General features: G+C 45.3%; 1 protein-coding gene across 14 annotated transcripts in view; it reads left to right on the plus strand.

Annotated features, from left to right (window-relative positions):
• Mettl24 (methyltransferase like 24) overlaps nucleotides 1-17,922 on the plus strand; it is a 169,270-nt gene that overhangs the window by 81,428 nt on the left and 69,920 nt on the right. For 11 of the 14 annotated variants that reach the window (XM_052751465.1, XM_052751463.1, XM_052751467.1 and 8 more), the window contains 2 exons: nucleotides 9,372-9,470; nucleotides 17,084-17,223. In XM_052751465.1, coding sequence (XP_052607425.1) covers nucleotides 17,099-17,223 — 125 coding nt within the window. In that variant the 5' untranslated portion in view covers nucleotides 9,372-9,470; nucleotides 17,084-17,098. Of the gene's footprint in view, nucleotides 1-9,371; nucleotides 9,513-17,083; nucleotides 17,224-17,922 lie in introns of all 14 variants that reach the window. The other 3 variants (XM_052751471.1, XM_052751473.1, XM_052751474.1) reach the window with 2 other exon arrangements.

The raw sequence follows: 17,922 nt of genomic DNA on the forward strand, positions 1-17,922 counted from the left end.
CTACCATGGAGTTGTATCCTCAGGCCCCACATGTGGAGTTCTATGATTATTTCTCCTAGGGCTATGCTGAGTCCCTTGTTGCTTCAGATTTATATATTTTGTCAAAATTGGTAGTCTTTCAACTATGATTTCTTTGAATGCTATTTTTCTACACTGTCTTTTTTCCTCCCCTCCTGGGGTGTCAGGGCCATGAATGTTAGACCTCTTGGTATTGTCATACAGGTCCCCAAACTTCTTTTTAAAAGATATACTTTTAAGTGTGTGTGTGTGTGTGTGTGTGTGTGTGTGTGTGTGTGTGTGTGTGTATGTGTGTGTGTGTGTGTGTGTGTGTGTGTGTGTGTGTGTGTGTGTGTGTGTGTATTGTGAGTGCCAATGCCCTCAAGGCATGGGATTTCCTGGACCTGGGAGATGTAGGCAGTTGCAAGCTGCCCATTATGGGTGCTGGGAACAGAACTTGGGTCCCCTGCAAGAGTAGTACAAACTCTTAACTGGTGATCCAGTGTCCCCTCCTCAAGCTCTGTTCATCCCCATGCCCCAGTCATTTTCTCCCTCTCAGTCTTGCTTTCTATCACTCCATCTATGTCCACTGACTCTTATGTCATATTCACTCTGCTACTGCATCCATCCACTGAGACTTCATGTTAGTGAGTATATTTTTCTGTTCTAAAATGTCCATTTGGCTCTTTTTAGTACCCAGGTCTTGACTGAGTCTTTTTTTTCCTCCTCATTGGTTTCAGAGGTGTATGATCTTGCTTTGTACAAAGGATTTTTATAACAGTTGCTTGTCAGTCTTGGTCAAAACACTTCCTTGTGTTTTGTCGCTTTGTTGGAGTTCATTGATTGTCTTTTCTCATCCCAACTGGGGGTTTTCCTATTCTTCACGTGTTTAGTAGTTAGGGATTGCACCTTGGACATTTTGAGTATAATTTAGGAGCCTCTGGGTTGTAAGTACTATGGATAATAGTGATATTGTTTTAATATGGGACTCCTCTCACTGGGCTCAGGCATGAAGTTCTAGCCAGCTTTCTATGGTGTTATGGTTTAACTATGGAATGCATCCCCTACGCTCATATTTGAAGGTCCTAAGCTGGTGGCGGTTTGATCAAGGAAGACCCCCTGAGAGGTCTCCAGATGATCCAACATCCAGAACAGCTTCAAGGCAACTGGCTCAGAGAATATAGCGTCACAGACTATTCCAGTCAGGACGTGACCATAATTCTTAATTTTCTCAGGATCCCCATAAGACTACTACTACCCCCTATCAGCAGAAAGTAGCCTAGAACACTATGCCCACATTCCCAAAAAATGGATTATAAATGTTTGTCTTTGTTTAAGTTGTTGGTTACAAATTGTTATTGGTCACAGTCCGTCTCTTTCTAAAAGAAGAAAGGGAGATATGATATAAAAATATATGATATAGATATGATAGGATGAAAGGGTAGATTATTGAATCTACTTTTAAAGAGCAACTTGTTTTAAATTGCTATAGATTTTAGTTTATTGATAAAAATTTAAAGTTAATTTTGTTATACTGTATATATATTTCTACTCTTGTTTAAGGTATTATGTTTATGCAACTCATTTAAAATTGTTATGTATAATTAAGAAATACAGATTAATAGTTAATCATCTATGATAATCAAACTTATAGTCATATTAGTTAAGTTTTCTAGGTAAACATAGATGTATTTCAATTAGGTAGGTAATCTTCAAACACTTCAAAGACCTACAGAATATGGCATTTAAAATGTTTTAAAAACTTAAGCCGGGCGGTGGTGGCGCACGCCTTTAATCCCAGCACTCGGGAGGCAGAGCCAGGCGGATTTCTGTGAGTTCGAGGCCAGCCTGGGCTACCAAGTGAGTTCCAGGAGAGGCGCAAAGCTACACGGAGAAACCCTGTCTCGAAAAACCAAAAAAAATAAAAAATAAAAAATAAAAAAATAAAATGTTTTAAAAACTTAGACTTTTCTGGACAATGAGACATGTCTACTCCTGGCAGCACCAATTAATTCAAGGAAGATGATGGGCATCGAAGACACTCTGTATGGAGTTTATCTTTTTGGCAAAAATAGCCATTTGGGCAAGAGACTGTTTTTGCCTAGACTGCTTGACAAAATATTGTATCAACTGGACATGCAGGACCCATAGGAAGGTGATTACTGAATTTTGCAAGACGAGATGGTCCTTCAGGTTCCTGCTTCACAGAGGAGACTGCCAGATATTCTACAGGACACATGGAGAAGCAATTAAAAAAACTCAAGGCCTATAAGGCTGAAGATGGATGCCCCAACATTGCAGATGAACTTTGGGTGACTGTCCAGGCAACGAACTGTCTCTGTCATTGTAGATTTTGGAAGTTGCTTACAATGTACTTCCTATTTACTTAGGTAATATTATATCCTTCTGAGATCTTTGATGTAGTTGAAGACTAGATCATTATAATTTTGCTTAGTTACGATAAAAGATAAATTAGATATGAAATTTTAGACTCACAAATATAGGATAGATAGAATATTTTCTTAAATTTTGCCAAATACAAATAGATGATATTGTAACTGTAATTCTTGCTTGATAACTGTTTTATTATATGTAATTTTACTATGTTACAGTTAAAACCTTCCTTTTTGATTAGACAGAAAAGGGGAAGTGCTGTGGGATGTCATCCTGTATGCTGTGAATATATGTTGTTCTGATTGGTTGGTAAATAAAATACTTAATTGGCCAGTAGCCAGGCAGGAAGTATAGGTGGGGCAAGCAGAGAGGATAATTCTCGGAAGAGGAGGGCTGGGTCAGGAGTTGCCATCCAGATACAGAGGAAGCAAGATGACAAGGCAGAACTGAGAAAAGGTACCAAGCCATGTGGCTAAACATAAATAAGAATTATGGGTTAAATTAAGTGTAAGAGCTAGTCAGTATTAAGCCTGAGCTACTGGCCAAGCAGTTATAATTAATATAAGCTTTTGAGTGATTATTTTATAAATGGGTTATGGGACTTCAGGCACCTGGTGGGACTGGAGAAACATTCTGGCTGCAGGTGGCTCTTGTCTTTGAGGTGGGGCCTGGTTGGAGGAAGTAGGTCACTGGGTGCAAGTCTTTGAAGGCTATCTTGACCTGGTCCCTTCCTATTGCTCTGCTTCTTGGCCTCTGTGAGGTGAGCACTCTGGCCTCTCCACCATCATGTTCTGCCTCACCACACCACAGGCCCAGAAACACAAAGTCAACTGACCATGGACTGAAAGCCTGAGACCCATGAGCTAAGGCAAGTCTTCATTCTCCTACTGTTTCTCTCTTGGGCAATTGATGCCGGGATGAGAAACTGTGTGTCATGTTTGGAACATGTTTGTAGTGTGTTTTGGGTCTGCTCCTAGGCATGTGCCTCAGTAGCTAATCTGGAACCCGGGCAGGGGGCCTGTCTGGACTGAAAGGCCAGGCAGAGTCAGATCTGAGCATGTGTAGTTTGGGAGTGGGCTGGACTTCATAAAACGACTGTGGCATTTCCTCAGCTGCTGTTTCTTCCCAGTGACTCTACTGTTATCTGCTTCTCCATGGCTTCTAACTCTCTGAACAGAGGTTTGGGTATTAAGACGCCACATTCTGCCCATGCTTTGGTGCACATTTCCTAGGCTGGAGTTCAGACCAAAGGCAACGGGGTGAGGAGAGAGACACGCCACCCTCATGGAGCTACAGCCTCAGATCAGACCACAAGTTGCCTTTTCCTCGGAATGTTACATGTCCTTCGGGATCCACTTCCGCTTTCACCAGTTTAGTGGGATTGCCTTGGAGTTGGGATACAAGAACGAAGAAGAGGAAAAGCTGGGGATGGGAGGTCTTCCTGCTCTCTCTGGGGAATAGCAGTTGCCTTCCTTCACTGAGACTGAATGGGAGGTCTGCACTGGGCTTTCTGTCTGTGCTAGCAGCCCTGAGTGGGGACAGCGCCATGGCAGAAATGAAAGAGGTCACACTTGACTCCATGGTACTATTCTAGGCTTCCTCCTCCCCCATCTGCCTGCAAGTATTTCCTTGTCTGATTTTTAAAGGCCAACTCTCTGCTTCTCTGCTTTCCATCCAGGTTTCATTGCTGTGTTCATGGGTCATGAGGATGTGCTCAGCCATCTGACCTAGACCTGAGACTCAACCCTCATTGAAAAGTTTAAACCTAGACTTATTAATTTGGCCTGATCTGACTTATCACATCAGTGGTGTTGCTTACTACTGGGGGATTTAAACTTTTCACTCATTTCAACAAAATTTTTAATAAGGAATCAGCATTTGAGGAATCGCTACAAAACACGTGACTGATCCTTGCTCTTTCTGAGTCAGGGCTGAGTCTGAGAACCATGATAGTAGTAGAGGCCCAGAAACTGGCATCTAAGGGCAACATAGGATGTAGGGGGCTGACGCCCTCAAACCCCCAGGTGAGGCTGGATTTATAGTCTGCCCAGATACCACTGTGTGCCTCCCCTCCCCCACAACTCCCACCTCCCTCTTCTGTCTCCAAAGAGGAATGAACAGCTTCCTTCCCTCACTGGTCTCTGTCCACCAACAGATGCTCTCAATTACCACAAAATTGCTAAATAAATCTATTTTACTTGTTTTGATTTGTTTCTCTCAGAAAGCCTTGGCTTCCCTGATCAACACATCAACACACACTCAGCTCCGTGTCTTGTTTAGTTTGAATCAAGGATGCACAACTGTGTCCCTTTCCTGGGGCACAGCCAAGGTTCAGAGGACCCGTTGTTAGCCACTTCTCCTGGTGGAAAATGGCTGGGAATGTGCTTTGGGGAGCACACTGATAAAAATGACTCCGAATATCCTATCGTGGCCAAAAAACCTGATCGTTTAAATAACCCATTACACGGGACTTTCCAAAGGAACTGTGTCACTGAAACATGAAAGAATGGGCCTGTAGAAAAGATGCTCTTTTTGTTTGCTTTATCTTAAAATTTCCTTTCCCCTATCTGTCCCAGTGCAAAAAAAAGGCTTGTAGATACCTTTTTTATGCGGCCATGCCTGGTGGCACTTGCTTATCCTATCACTTGGGCAGCTGAGGCAGGAGGATGTCAAGTTCAAGATCACTATGAGCTAGTGAGTTTTAGGAGCAGCCTGGGCAAGAGAGTGAAGCCGCACTGTAAAGCTGCGGTGCAGCCATGTCTCAAAGCTCACAGTGCCGCTGTTTTTTGTGAGATCGTTTTATGACGATGAGGAAACCGCTTGTGAAGAAGGAAACTGTTATTCTAAGTTTCCAGACGAGGAAAGTTTTTGCAAGGCAGTGTTGATGGCTTTTTTTCTAGGTCACGGGCGGGCCTGCCGGAAAAAAAAAAATATTTTTGATTAACACCCGTTTAGCTCCAGGCTTCTGCCTTGAATTAATGAGTCTAGGCTGGCAGGCAAAGAGGAATTTTAAAACATTACTTTAATTTTTTTTTCGTTATCTTTTAGGAATAAAATCTTAGAATCCGGCTTCCTGACTTTGAGAGACCCAGTTCCTTTTTCTTTTTTAAAGAAACAAAATGTAATGCGGAGACAATAAATGGTAAAAATATCCCCAAACCTCACGTCTGTGCTTGGTGCCCATCATGAGTCAGCCCCCTTCCATGGGATCGGCTTTTACCCTTTGGAAAGCAGAACCTCAAATGTCTGCAAAATAGCACGAGGGGATGGGAGCTGGCTTTGCGGAGGAGCTCCTGCTGTCCTCGGCCTTCATGTTTGGAATTCGATGTTTTTTTAAAAAAGCCTTCTGCTTCCCTTAAAAGATACAGACCCCAGAGTAAGTGCTAGGCGAGCTCTCACACAAGAATGGGTCCTTTTCCTGAAGAAAAGCCCTTCTGGGCGAGGCTCCTGTGATGGGTTGGGAGGCGACACCCTCCACCCCACCCCCACCCCTGCTGCGTGTGAATGCCTGGGGTCTTACAAAGCAACAGCACTGATTTCAAAGGCCTAGAGGGGTTTCCCTCCCTTGGTGTGTGGCGCAGGGGGGTGGGGGTGGGGGGGAGCTCTCCTCTGTGTGACAACTCATTGTGATGCTGCACTTGACATTTCCACACAGGCCTATGGGGAACAAACAGACAAACCAATACAAAGCGATTCTGCTTGCGGCCACCTGCTGCTAAGCGATTGCTCTACCTGCCTCAGGAGTGATCTGATGGACAGATGGGCCTGGGGATCCACAGGGCTGCCACGGCCGCCTGGGAGTGATGGAGGTGGTGGTGTTATGGTCACTTGATACTTGAAGCATATGGATAATAGGCATACCGGGCACCCTGGCATTTAGGAAATTGTGTGGCGCAAAACCATCTTCATATTTTTTTTTTAAAGAAAATTATGGGTTTTACTCTTTTCTGTTAAACTTGCCTGGGTATTTGAAGGTGCTCATAGAATTTTGTTTGTGGGAATTTGGGAAGGACATTATGTTGACGTGTGCAGTGGAGAATTAAGACAAATGATAATTGAAAGAGATGATAAAAGCTAGTGGTTTCCATGGGGGAAATAATCATGACCTGCTGTCAAATTGATTCCAATAAGAACATTGCTTTATGTGAAATGTTTTTTAAACAGCTAAACCAAAGCAGTACGCCAGAGCACTTCAGAGGGCATTTATCGCTGTCTGTGAGTTTCTATTAGGCCTCCATCTGAGATTCCTCGACTTACATTACCCACCAGCACAGCTGTGTTTAGCTTTTTTGTGGTCGACACTTAGCTGGAAATGAGAACTCTCAGGTTACAGAAAGATAATCCTACATTTAACCAGGGGGATTCACAATTGCAGATGTGTGAAGTCACTTCGGTGCGCTAGCCTGGGTCCGCTGCTGCCGCTGGGTTGAACGTGTTTCTTTAATAGTTCTGGAAAGACATTGCTATGTTTGGGGGCCTTTAGCCAGGGAAAGCCTTCCCCGTGATCCGCATCTGCGTTTTTGTGCGTCGGTTGTGGAATCATTCTCAAAGACCCCATCTCCTTGTGTCCCTATTGTCCACCAGAGAGAATCCATCAACGACCCTAAAAAGATTCCTTACAGTTGTTTTGTGACACAGCTGTGCCCTATATTAAATTGAAACAAAGAGCCTGGCCCGAGGCACAAATGCTCACGGAATGAATGAGTGAAGGAATGAATGACTCTGGTCAAAGCTTGCTTCCGTGTTACCTCCACTCTTCTCCATCAGCTTGGACCCCTTAGTGACGGCAATGGGAGGTCACTGCACGGGCTGGTCTCAGTTTCCCTCCCTGTGGATTTGGCTAATAGGAGGCAGGAGATGGGTGGATGGGGCAGATAAGGTGGTATCTGAAATACGATCCGCTTTGTTTCCTCCTTACAGACCCTCTCCATACCATTTCCCCAGGGGGTTCTCTGGTGTCACCAGTATAGGCTGTGTCTCAGCAGTTGCTCCCAAATAACCATTCAGAGACTTATTGTTAATTATAAATGCTCAGCCCATAGCTTAGGCTTGTCTCCAGCCAGCTCTTACAACTTAAATTAACCTGTTTCTATTAATCTAAGTGCTGCCCTGGGGCTTGTTTACCTCATCTATGAACTTCCCATGTGGCTTCTTCTGAATCAGTCTTGAGACTCCTCAGACTCCACCATTTGTCTTCTTTCCAGCATTCTCTCTGCCCTGAAAATGCTGCCTACCTATCGACCAATCAGGTTTTTTTTTTAGATTTATTTATTTATTATGTATACAGGAGAGGGCGCCAGATCTCATTACAGATGGTAGTGAGCCACCATATGGTTGCTGGGAATTGAACTCAGGACCTCTGGAAGAGCAGTCAGTGCTCTTAACCTCTGAGCCATCTCTCCAGCCCCGACCAATCAGTTTTTTAATAACAACGAGAGCAATACATAGTTACAGTGCACAAGATTGTCCCACAGCACACTAGTCAGGTATCACGGTCATTCCTCCTATGCATCCTTAAATCCTGCCACACCATTGTAAACAGTCTCTTTTGAAATTCTCTTCTGTTGTCAGTGTGAAGGTTCCCACTGAATCCCTGACTGATATTTGCCCAAGCCACCTAGTTGACAAAGTTGGTGGATGTTTGTCTTTCTTGCATTATTGCAAGTGAATGCTCTAGAAGAGACCCGTGAAAGTGCTCTGTCCCCTTGATTCAGAAAAGAATGTGACCAGGCAGCATTTATCCTTGCCTGGTCCATGATGGTTCTTGATAAATGTTGATTGACTGAATGGTTATCAGCATCTAATAAGAGAAGAAGAAAATCAATTTAATCTAGAGTCCCTTAGGCCACCCATCTAAGGGAAGACAATCACATTTGTGTTAATGTGTCTCATGATCAGCTTGTTCAAATGTATCTCTTGGTTGGGGTGGTGGTAGTGACAGCTCTTGCCACAGTCCCTGCCTGGAGAATAGTGTATGTACATGATGGCTTCTTCTCTGGCCCCAGAGCCTTCCTATGACCCCGTCCTCGCTATACATTGAGCTCGGTGCCAACCTCACTACCTTGCAGGAGCTCCTATGTTATGACCCCTGAGGTCTCCCTGAAGCTAGTCATTTATCATGCCAGCCCGTGGAGGGTCCCCTGCCCTCCATTGCTCTCTCGTCCTATAGGCTGGGCCCTTGTCTCCATTTGGAATCACTGAGTCTTTGAGAGGTCTCCAAATGGTGACATTCTAGGAGAGGAGCTGTGAGCTCCAACAAAGACTTCCTGACCAAAGCTTCCTTTTTTCCGCACAGGCATTCCCATTTGCGCCTCTCCCAGACCCCTGCTTTCCCTACTAGCCTTTCTGCCGCCCACCCTTGCTGTAAGTAAGACTCAGGTCCACCACCAACCATCTAGTACTGGAAGTACCTCAGACTGTCTGCTGACAGGTGTGGGCTGCCTCCCACTACTACAAAGCCACGCTCCACCGCTCAGCATCCTTGACCACCCCCCCCCCCCCACCCCGACCCAAGCTCAGGAGTAGGTGTTATTGCCTGTCTCTCCCAGTGCTAAGAAAGATGACCAAATGCCTGTGTGTTTCTTCCCCATGAAGTTAGCACTTCAGCTTTATGGTGCTGGGAATCCTGGAACTGCCCCTTAGGGAGCCGATTCTTAAAGCTCTAACCTTAGAAAATAGTAAGCGCTAAAGACCTTTTCCCTCGGAATGTGAAATGGTATCATGCGTATCCAGCCACAGTCAGGGCACTATCAGATGGAGTCAGGTGGAGTTTGTCTATGACCAGACAGTCCCTAGGGGTCATTGTCACCAGCTTCTTCATTTGGGTACTGGATTTTCTTACAGTGCCCTCCTGTGGCTTCGGTGGCCTGAAATGGCAGCAGCTCTGGGCACACATGCTGGTAGCCTTGGCCCAATCTGATATTCCTCCTGCCCTGCCCAGATCCTCAGTCTTTACACCCTGTGTTCTCTGTCCCTCACAGGGTCCCCGGTGGCATATAGAGCTCCAGCCTTGGGCAGGCCCTGCTCAGTCCCTGGATGAAGAAGCCTCGAGGTTCCTGAGCTACATCAGCACCACTCAGGTTGTGTTTCAAGCTGCAATGGGTTGGGGAATAATGTCCAAGGTACTGACCAACCACTGCAAGAAGAGTTTGCCCTCTGGGGCCAGGAGGGTTACGAGAGGAACTCTGTGGGAACCCACAGAGGTTTCCTAGTGAGATCCGAGCTTGCTTTACCGAGCAGGGCTGCATAGGGGGTGGATTGACCAGGGGTGTGGTTACCAGGTAATTGGAAGGGTCTGCACTTGGCTGTGCTGGGGGGAGGTCTTTTGCTCCTCCCCTTGGCATTCCTATAAAGAGCCCTTTAGAAGAGACAGAAGGGACTGGTGGATTAGGATCCAGGCCCTCCCAAGGCTATCCTGTGTTTCTACCTGTTTCTCTCCCCCTCTATATTTCTATCTAAATCTCTTATCCCTTACTCCTCAAGAGTACCCCAGGAAAAAAGGTAGGGATGGGTCCCCCACAAAGCTCCTGATGGGAACCGGACAGGGACCTAGTTTCTGAAGTCCTGCTACTCCATTTCCCCCGCTCCGTGGAGGCAGAGAAGATGGCTCCCATTTGCTTATCATTTCTTCCTTCCCAGATTCTCATCAGCCTGGAATGTTCTAATGATTCATCCCCAAGTATTTTAAAGAGTCACTTTAGAAAATCGCTTTGGAAAGCCAGTTGAAGAGACAGATTTGTCCCTGTGAGTGGGCAGTCAAGTGTGTCACAAAACAAAGCCATCATCTGGAGGTACAGCTCCTTTCCTATTTGGGAGGACTTGCCCATGTGCTTCCCAGCCACGGGCACTTGGCAGCCAGGCCGTGATGGGCCAGGAAGCCAGAGCCTCTGAGGAGCACTGCGAGAAGTTAATGACCCCAGTGCTCACGTCCCTCTCCGTGGAGCGCCCTAAGTCATTACTGAGCACGGCCTTTATTAGTGGCTTAACACACAGTGGCAGCAGCTCCTGCCCAGTTCCAGGGGTGAGGCGGAGTCAGGCCCCGAGAAGGCAAGAGAATGTTTGTTACAGAGACTCTAGGGCGCTTGACACATTAATGGTACATTGTCATGTTGCCTGATCCTAGGGAAAAGCAAGTTTAAGAGGAGATTGAATCCTGAGGGACGCTTAGCCCTGGACTGACAGGTGACAGAAGATAGGACATTCTGAGTCTGGGGACTGAGCACAGACTCACAACAGGACGCTCCCTGGGCAGGAGTGGCCTGGAGAGGGCGGGCCTTGGATGCCTATATCCTTAAGTCCACTGGCCCTTGGCACTGCACTGAACCTCACTGGCAGCAAAGCCCATTATAAAGGACGAGAAAGAATATAGTCTCGTTTCCCTTCCCTTACTTTGAGAGAAGCTTTTGCTATGTAGCCCAGGCTAGCCTCAAACTCCTCCTGAGTGCTGAGATCACAGGTGTATGCCATGTGTCTGGCTCATTTTCAGAGCTATAGGGAGACTAGTTCAACTTCAACATCTTATTTCTGACATGATGCAGTCAGACAGTCAGGAATTTTAATACTTACCACCCAAATATGGAAATAAAAGCCTGTAGAGTTAATTGTGGTTGATAGAATGATAAATCAGTCCCTGTGATTTACAGAAAATTATCTTACTTGGCTGCTTCAAATTAATTGGGTGGACTTAACCAGGCTTAATTAAAATACTGAAATTTTAATTTTATCATTTGGCTTTACATGGAGGATAGGAGATCAGATCTTTTAATTGTAACTTAAAAAACGCTCTTAATGGCCTGGAGAAAAATTAGAGGTGTTTAATATATAAACTGAATTTGAAAATGATGAGATCCATCCTCCAAAATTAATTTATTGAGTGTGAGCCTCCAAATTCCATCTTACATGTATTTAGGTTAATGTTCTTTAACTTGTCTAAGGGGTCTTTACTTACAAGATGCATTGGGGCACTCGGTTGTCATTTCAGACTTCTCTTGTGTTTTTCTCATGAGCCATGATTTGAGAGGGGGGAAAAAAGTCTAGAAAAAGAAAAAGGAAGCATGTTCTGATGTGATGTGGGCTAACCTTGGAACTTGGACAGCTGATTTTGCTTCTATGATTGTCACTGTTCTGATCCTGAAAGGCTAGACCAAATGCCTCTAAGATCTCCCCTGTGGCTGGGTGTTGTACAGAAAGTAGGCTAGGGCTGTTATTAACCAAGTATTTCTGAGCACCTATATGGTCAGGGAATTTGGAAGGCATTGGGCTTGCAATCTTGGCCTCAAGGAACCCAGACGTGAGTGGCTCTATAATCATTAGACAGTTTGAGATACGCCATAATTGAGACCTGGTGTTTGAAGCTGTAGAAGACTCTTCCCACCACGGTGTGATGTGGGCTCTTCATCTGCATCCAGGATCCTAATTAACATGAGCGTCAAGAGAAAAGGACAGTTTTTCTGCTAAACTTCCTGGGAGTCTTCATGAGACAGAGACGTCCTGAGAAATGGCCAGAGCAGGATGCTTTCACACTTTTTAGATGAAGAAATATGAACCTGTGAAGGAACAGTAGGACAAAGGGACCTCTAGACTCAGGCAGCAAATTCTAGCACAAATTCCGAAGATCTGTGATGGGGACCTCAGCAGCAGGGGTGAGCGTGGGGTTAAGGTGGGGGTGGGGTGGGATGGGTTGGGGGTAGGGTGGGATGGAGTGGGGGCAGTGAACCTGAGAGCTAGTGGATGATGGAGGTGACTTTGAAGTTTGTTTATTCTGTCTTATGCAATTCCAGTGGCCCAGAGGGATCAAGGCTATTTCCCAGCCCCTGTATGGGAAGGCCAGCCTACCCAAAAGAACCTGTATAGCTTGTTACACATAGGAAGAGTCCGGCCAAAGGCTCTCTCTCAAGTCACAGTCCCTGAGTGACTGCAGCTTGAGGAAATGATTGTACCAGTTTGGAATATTTTGAAATGATATGTCCTGAGTTCCTTCCAGACTCAGTGGAAGGCTTTTTGTCCTTCAGAAGATGTGGCAGATTGCAGACCTCACAACGGTTGTGTAATCAGGAGACATTTACTCCAGGTGGGAGCCGTCATGGGTGACACGGATTCTTCATCAGGTTCTTTGACTAACCGTTGCTCCCGCCCCTCCTCTGGGCAACGAGGAGCTTTGGGGATGCTTTTAAATTATCTCAACAATGGAAGCCTGCAAAACTTGCAGAATATTAAAGTCACCATTTACCTGAAAATTTCGGTTAGCGGCAGTGAGTCACTAAGTGAATTCCACCCCCAGCCTCTTAGGCTGCTTTAAAAAAAAAATCCCTCAAATTTATGTTCAGACTCATACAGCAAGGCACAGCGTTTGACAAGTTCATGGTTGAGTTTTTCATGTGTCAGGACAAAAGGCGTTTGTTGATCACCCGCCCAGGGGCTGGCAGGATCTGGTCTCTGGGATCTCAGATCTTAATAAAATGCCTCAGCCTAATGTAAGTGGGATGTGAAAGGGATCGAACAGAGGGCGAGCACATGGAAGGGCATTAGACTGTCATGGGTGTAGAGATGACCTTGAGGCATGATAGGGCCCCGAATTTTTTTTTTTTTGAACACCAGAGAATATGATATTTGATCAGAGTATGCAGAACGTCAGGTCCAGTCTAATTCGAAATATTGTTTTTCTTAATATGGGAGGCCCTGATGACAACACAGAGTTCTGCAGTCAATAATTGAGTGAGCTGCTAACAGGAAATGGTTAACTCAGAAACACTTGCCTGTGCTAATGGAAGGCTTCAGAGCCAGCTTTTTATGGCAATCTCCTACCATATGCCTCCAGGAAGCAAGCCTCTCAGTAAGGAGTTCATCTAAGCAGCAGTGGCGGTTCTAAATTTAAAAAAAAAAAAATGTTTTCAAGTCTCTTATTCTATCTTTTACTGCCCATCTATAATCTGTTATTTATCCAACTATCCACACATCTACTTGTGAAAATACCTAAGAAGTCAGGCTCTGGAGACCTGGAGAGACAAATTAGAACTTTGCAACATTATATCAATAGTATGTATTGTATATGTGCGTACTCTCCCCCCCCCACCCCGTTTCTCCTTCCCTCCCTCTTTCCCTCCCTTCTCTCTCTCTCCCTCCCTCCCTCCTCTCTCCCTCTCTCTCTCTCTCTCTCTCTCTCTCTCTCTCTCTCTCTCTCTCTCTCTCTCACACACACACACACACACACACACACACACACACACACACACACACACACAAACACTCACAGGGCAGGGATAGGGGGATAACAAAATACTCAGTTCTGCTTTGAGCTTTTCAAAATATGTAACCATATAAATATACATTTAATTTTTCAGGGATTCTTGCCCAAACCCCTCAGATTCTAAGGATTTTTTTTTTTTTTTTTTTTTTTTGCCACATTCTACTCATGGGTTGGTAGAATTGCTGTTCAAGCTTTTGGGATGCAAAACGAAATGGAAATGAGATCCCTTTATGCTAAATAAATAAAAAACATTTCACAAAACATTTCCTCCCCTGGAGTCTATTTGCCTTTGTCCAGATCTAATTTACTTTATATGGCTAAAATTATAAGGGGAATTAGGCAGTCAGAGAGTGTAATTACTTCAGCTGGAGCTTAGCTTGAGGTTGCTGTCCTCACTGATTTTGCTTGCAAGAGAGTTTATTGAAACCTTGGCTATAAATCTTAACCAGAAAGCTTGAAAAAAAATCAATATGTAATTAATTTTTAAGAGCAGAATTTTATGGATGACTTCTAGTTATTTTCCAAAAAAAAAAGAATGTCTGTAAGACGGTTAATAGATGGTTAAAACTGGATAATTCCTGCACTGTATTTTTTAGCTGAGAGAGGAAGAGGGGTGGGAAAGAGTGTCTCTCTGATAGGAAAATATCTGTGCAAGATGAAATCTTAGAATAAGAAAGAAACTGTAATTAGGTCACGTGTGATCGCAATAGAGAAGACCCTAGACCATGGCTGTGGCTCTGGAGGAAGCCTGACTTGTGGTCCTGAGTTCCTTCCTTTGAGAGGCCTCTGGCTAATTGTTGGTGCCAACTTCTCTGTTCTTTGTTAGGGGTCAAAACCGATGCTGTTTTCGGTTGAAAGCTCCGGCCAAGGTCCAGTCTCTTTCCTTCACTTTCTAAGGTACAGGTGAGAAGACCATGTTGTCTTTTCTGGGACTTTATAAAAGTCCAGACCCTCCAGTAAGTGCAAAGGAGCGCCTGCCTAAGGGCCCCTGGGGCGCTCATTAGACTGCGTGTTCACTGGGGACATGATACCTGAGTATCTGGAGTTGGAACCCAGAACGTGCTTTTTTTCCTTGGAACCAATCTCTAGGTGATTCTGCTGCAGGGGAGCCACACCTTAAGCAGCACTGTGGAAAAGGCCAGAGTGGAGTTTTGATACCACCAGAGTGGTAATAGGAACACATCCCACATGTCATTATGAAAGGTCTTAGGGAGAAATGTTCACAAGTATCCAGTCTTCAGAACTAGGCACTGCCCTGGAGCAGAAGGCTCAGGTGGAGGCAGCCCGGGACCCACAGAAGTGCCTTGGTCTAACCAGCCTCCCGGGGAGGCACAGAGCAGAGGGCTGAGGGCCCAGGGTTCAAGACACAGCAATTTTCCCATTAGTAGACCAGCTCTGGCCAATTAGATTGGCAATGTCCCTGCCCTTGGGTGGGTGAGGAAGAGCAGGTGGGCAGACAGAGGCAGAATTTCCATTTCTCTCTGGCCAAACAGTAGGAGATGAATTTTACAAGCTAGTTTACTGATGTACTATGTTAACTCATATGTTCTGTAGTTGTTACTTGAGCGAGGATTCAAGTCCATTTCCAGTGACTAATTTCCCCTTCGAACACAGTTTAGACACAGAGAGGTGGGTGGAAAGACCCTGGGTCAAAAGGAAAGAAAAGTGAATGCTTTCTCGTGTTTTTCTTGTTGCTTTTTTGAGACCAGATCTCATGCAGCTTAGGCTGGCCTCAGATTTCTATGTAGCTGAGGAAGCCTTGAACTCTTGAGGTGCCTTCCTCCCACCTCCTCCGTGCTGTGCCACCACACCTGCCTGTTTTTACTCTTGTGTATTTATTTTGAGATTTTACTTATTTTTATTTTATGTGTTCCAATGTTTGCTTGAATATATGTTTGTGTACTGTGTGCGTACAGTACCCACAAAGATCAGAGGAGAGCATTGGATCCTCTGGGACTGGAGTTACAGTTATGAGCTAGCATGTGGATGCTGGGAATTGAGCCCTGGTCCTCTGAAAGAGCAACCAGTGCTCTTAGCCACCAAGCCTACACTCTAGCCCTGTTTTTAGTTTTAATTGTGTGTGTGTGTGTGTGTGTGTGTGTGTGTGTGTGTGTGTGCGTGCGCGCACACGCACGCGCACGCTTGTGCACTCTGCGTGTTTGCCTGTATGTGTTCATGTGGAGGCCAGAGGTTGACATTTAATGCTTTCTTCCATTGCTTTCCATACTTTAATTTTATTTATTTATTGAGACAGGGTCTTTCATTGAACGTGGAGCTCACAATTCAGCTAGACTGGCCATGGAGCCCCCAGGATCCACATGTCTCTGCTCATGAGTGCTTGAGTGACAGACAACTTCACAGTTATAATGACCCGAGACACTACTGAGGACTTCGCAGCAAATGCTTTACATGCTGAGCTGTCCTGTCAGGCCTAGGATATCTTAAGAAAAAGAAATCACTTGCTGTTGTTTTCCCACGAACAAAAGCAGTGAACCCCAGAGCTCCTTTGTATCTGGAAGGATCTTTCATCTCCCATGTATGGCTCAGAGAGTTTTGAGGGATGAGGAGGAGGAGGACTTTTGGTCACTCAGTAAGGCCAATGTCTGGGACTCTGTTTTCTTCTATTTATTCTGTTAGTCTTGGCCACACACAGTACAAGCTTCCAACTCAAGCCATCCTTCCTCAGGAAGTTCGTTTGCTTACTGTGTGCTGGAATTAGACTTCTTTCTGCATAACTTCCATCCACACTTCCTTCGGTTTTCTTGTCTAATTGTGATGCATGAGTTAGGAGAAGCGCTTGGGTTAGCTGGGCAGCACTTTCTGCTCCGGGGCTCTCGCCCTTCTCCCCCAGGAGGCAGCTCATTAGAGATACTCATTAGAATAATTAGCTCATTAGAGATTATCACCAAGAATCCTGTCTTCTCAGCAGACACTTTACTTGTCCCAGGATTGGCTATCACCCTGGACAGCACAGGTTCCTTTTCTGGCCTCGGTGGCCCCACCTCATAAGGCACAGGTGACCTTGTGAATGAACACCTTGCTCAGCATTGTGCTGCAGTAGCCACACTGCCCAGTTCTCTGTCCAGACATCCTTCTTAATGTGCTCCTCTGTCAACTTCTGCTCATCCCCTAGACGCACAGCCTCCCGACCCCTCTTTCTTCCCCTCCTAGTTCCCAATCTGGAGTCTGGGCAGATGGCTACTGCAGCCCATTTCCCTTCACAACCTCACTGGGTCTTCATGAGGTTACTTCTTATCTGGCAGGCAATTGAAATTCCTCTGAACATTTTACAGCGGTCTTGTGGTTCCCTGGGGAGGAGAGTAGTTAGCAGTGGAGGACATAACTCTCCCCCCACTGTTTCCAGGAGCGGGGAAAGCAGTTAAGTCTCTACCTGCCATTCATCATCTAGCATTTTAAATTATTCATATTGATTTCCAATCCTTACAGATTGCATGCGATCACATGGGTACAGACAGCTTGGCTACTGACTCCAGCCCTGCAACGAAGCCCTGGCTGGTGTGTCTTGATGACAGGTTTGGCTTAGCTCATCACATCCGCAGCAAGCGGTGCCGCCTCTACTCCTTAGGGTAAGACATTTTTTTATAGCCGAGGAGAACACAGACATTCATGCGGCAGCCAAGGCCTTTTCAGTGACGACAGGGGGTGGCGGGGGCAGTGTGTGCAGGAGATGGGATTTGTCTCATGCCTGGGCTTCAGGCTGACCTGCTGTGCAGGGCAGGTACTGGTAGAGCAAGGACTGAGATCATCTGGGTAGGTGGTAGGAGCCACTTTTCCTCCTGTCCTGCTAGTAATAAGGTAGCAGCTTTGGTTTTCAGCTTCAGGAGGGTCCCCTTGAAGAAACAAGAGGCTTCCAGCATGAATTAGAGCGCCTTTGTTAGAGAGAGAGAAATATCAATGGCTGTATTGAGGAAAACAGTGTGCCTGGAATGCGACACGTAGTCATGAATGACCCAAGACAGATAACAGCCACTACTCTGTGTGTGTGTGTGTGTGTGTGTGTGTGTCTGTCTGTCTGTCTGTCTGTGATCAATCTATGTGTAGCTTTGTATTTAGGTAAAAGAAAAGTAAAGGAAATTCTTTAAAAGAACATGCAATTTTTGCCAAAACACTGACTTGCTTATACAGGTTGAAAATGACCTCCATATGCAAACAGATTTTGAGATTCTATTAAATGATGGATATAAATTAACATGAGACTATTTCACCAAGTCTGTCAGCACTTTTTGTCAACAGTCCTGAACTTATCAATGTGTCTTAGGTTTCTG

The sequence above is a fragment of the Peromyscus californicus genome, unplaced genomic scaffold, assembly GCF_007827085.1.
Source record: "Peromyscus californicus insignis strain IS unplaced genomic scaffold, ASM782708v3 Scaffold_22__1_contigs__length_63687245, whole genome shotgun sequence".
Taxonomy (NCBI): Eukaryota; Metazoa; Chordata; class Mammalia; order Rodentia; family Cricetidae; genus Peromyscus; species Peromyscus californicus.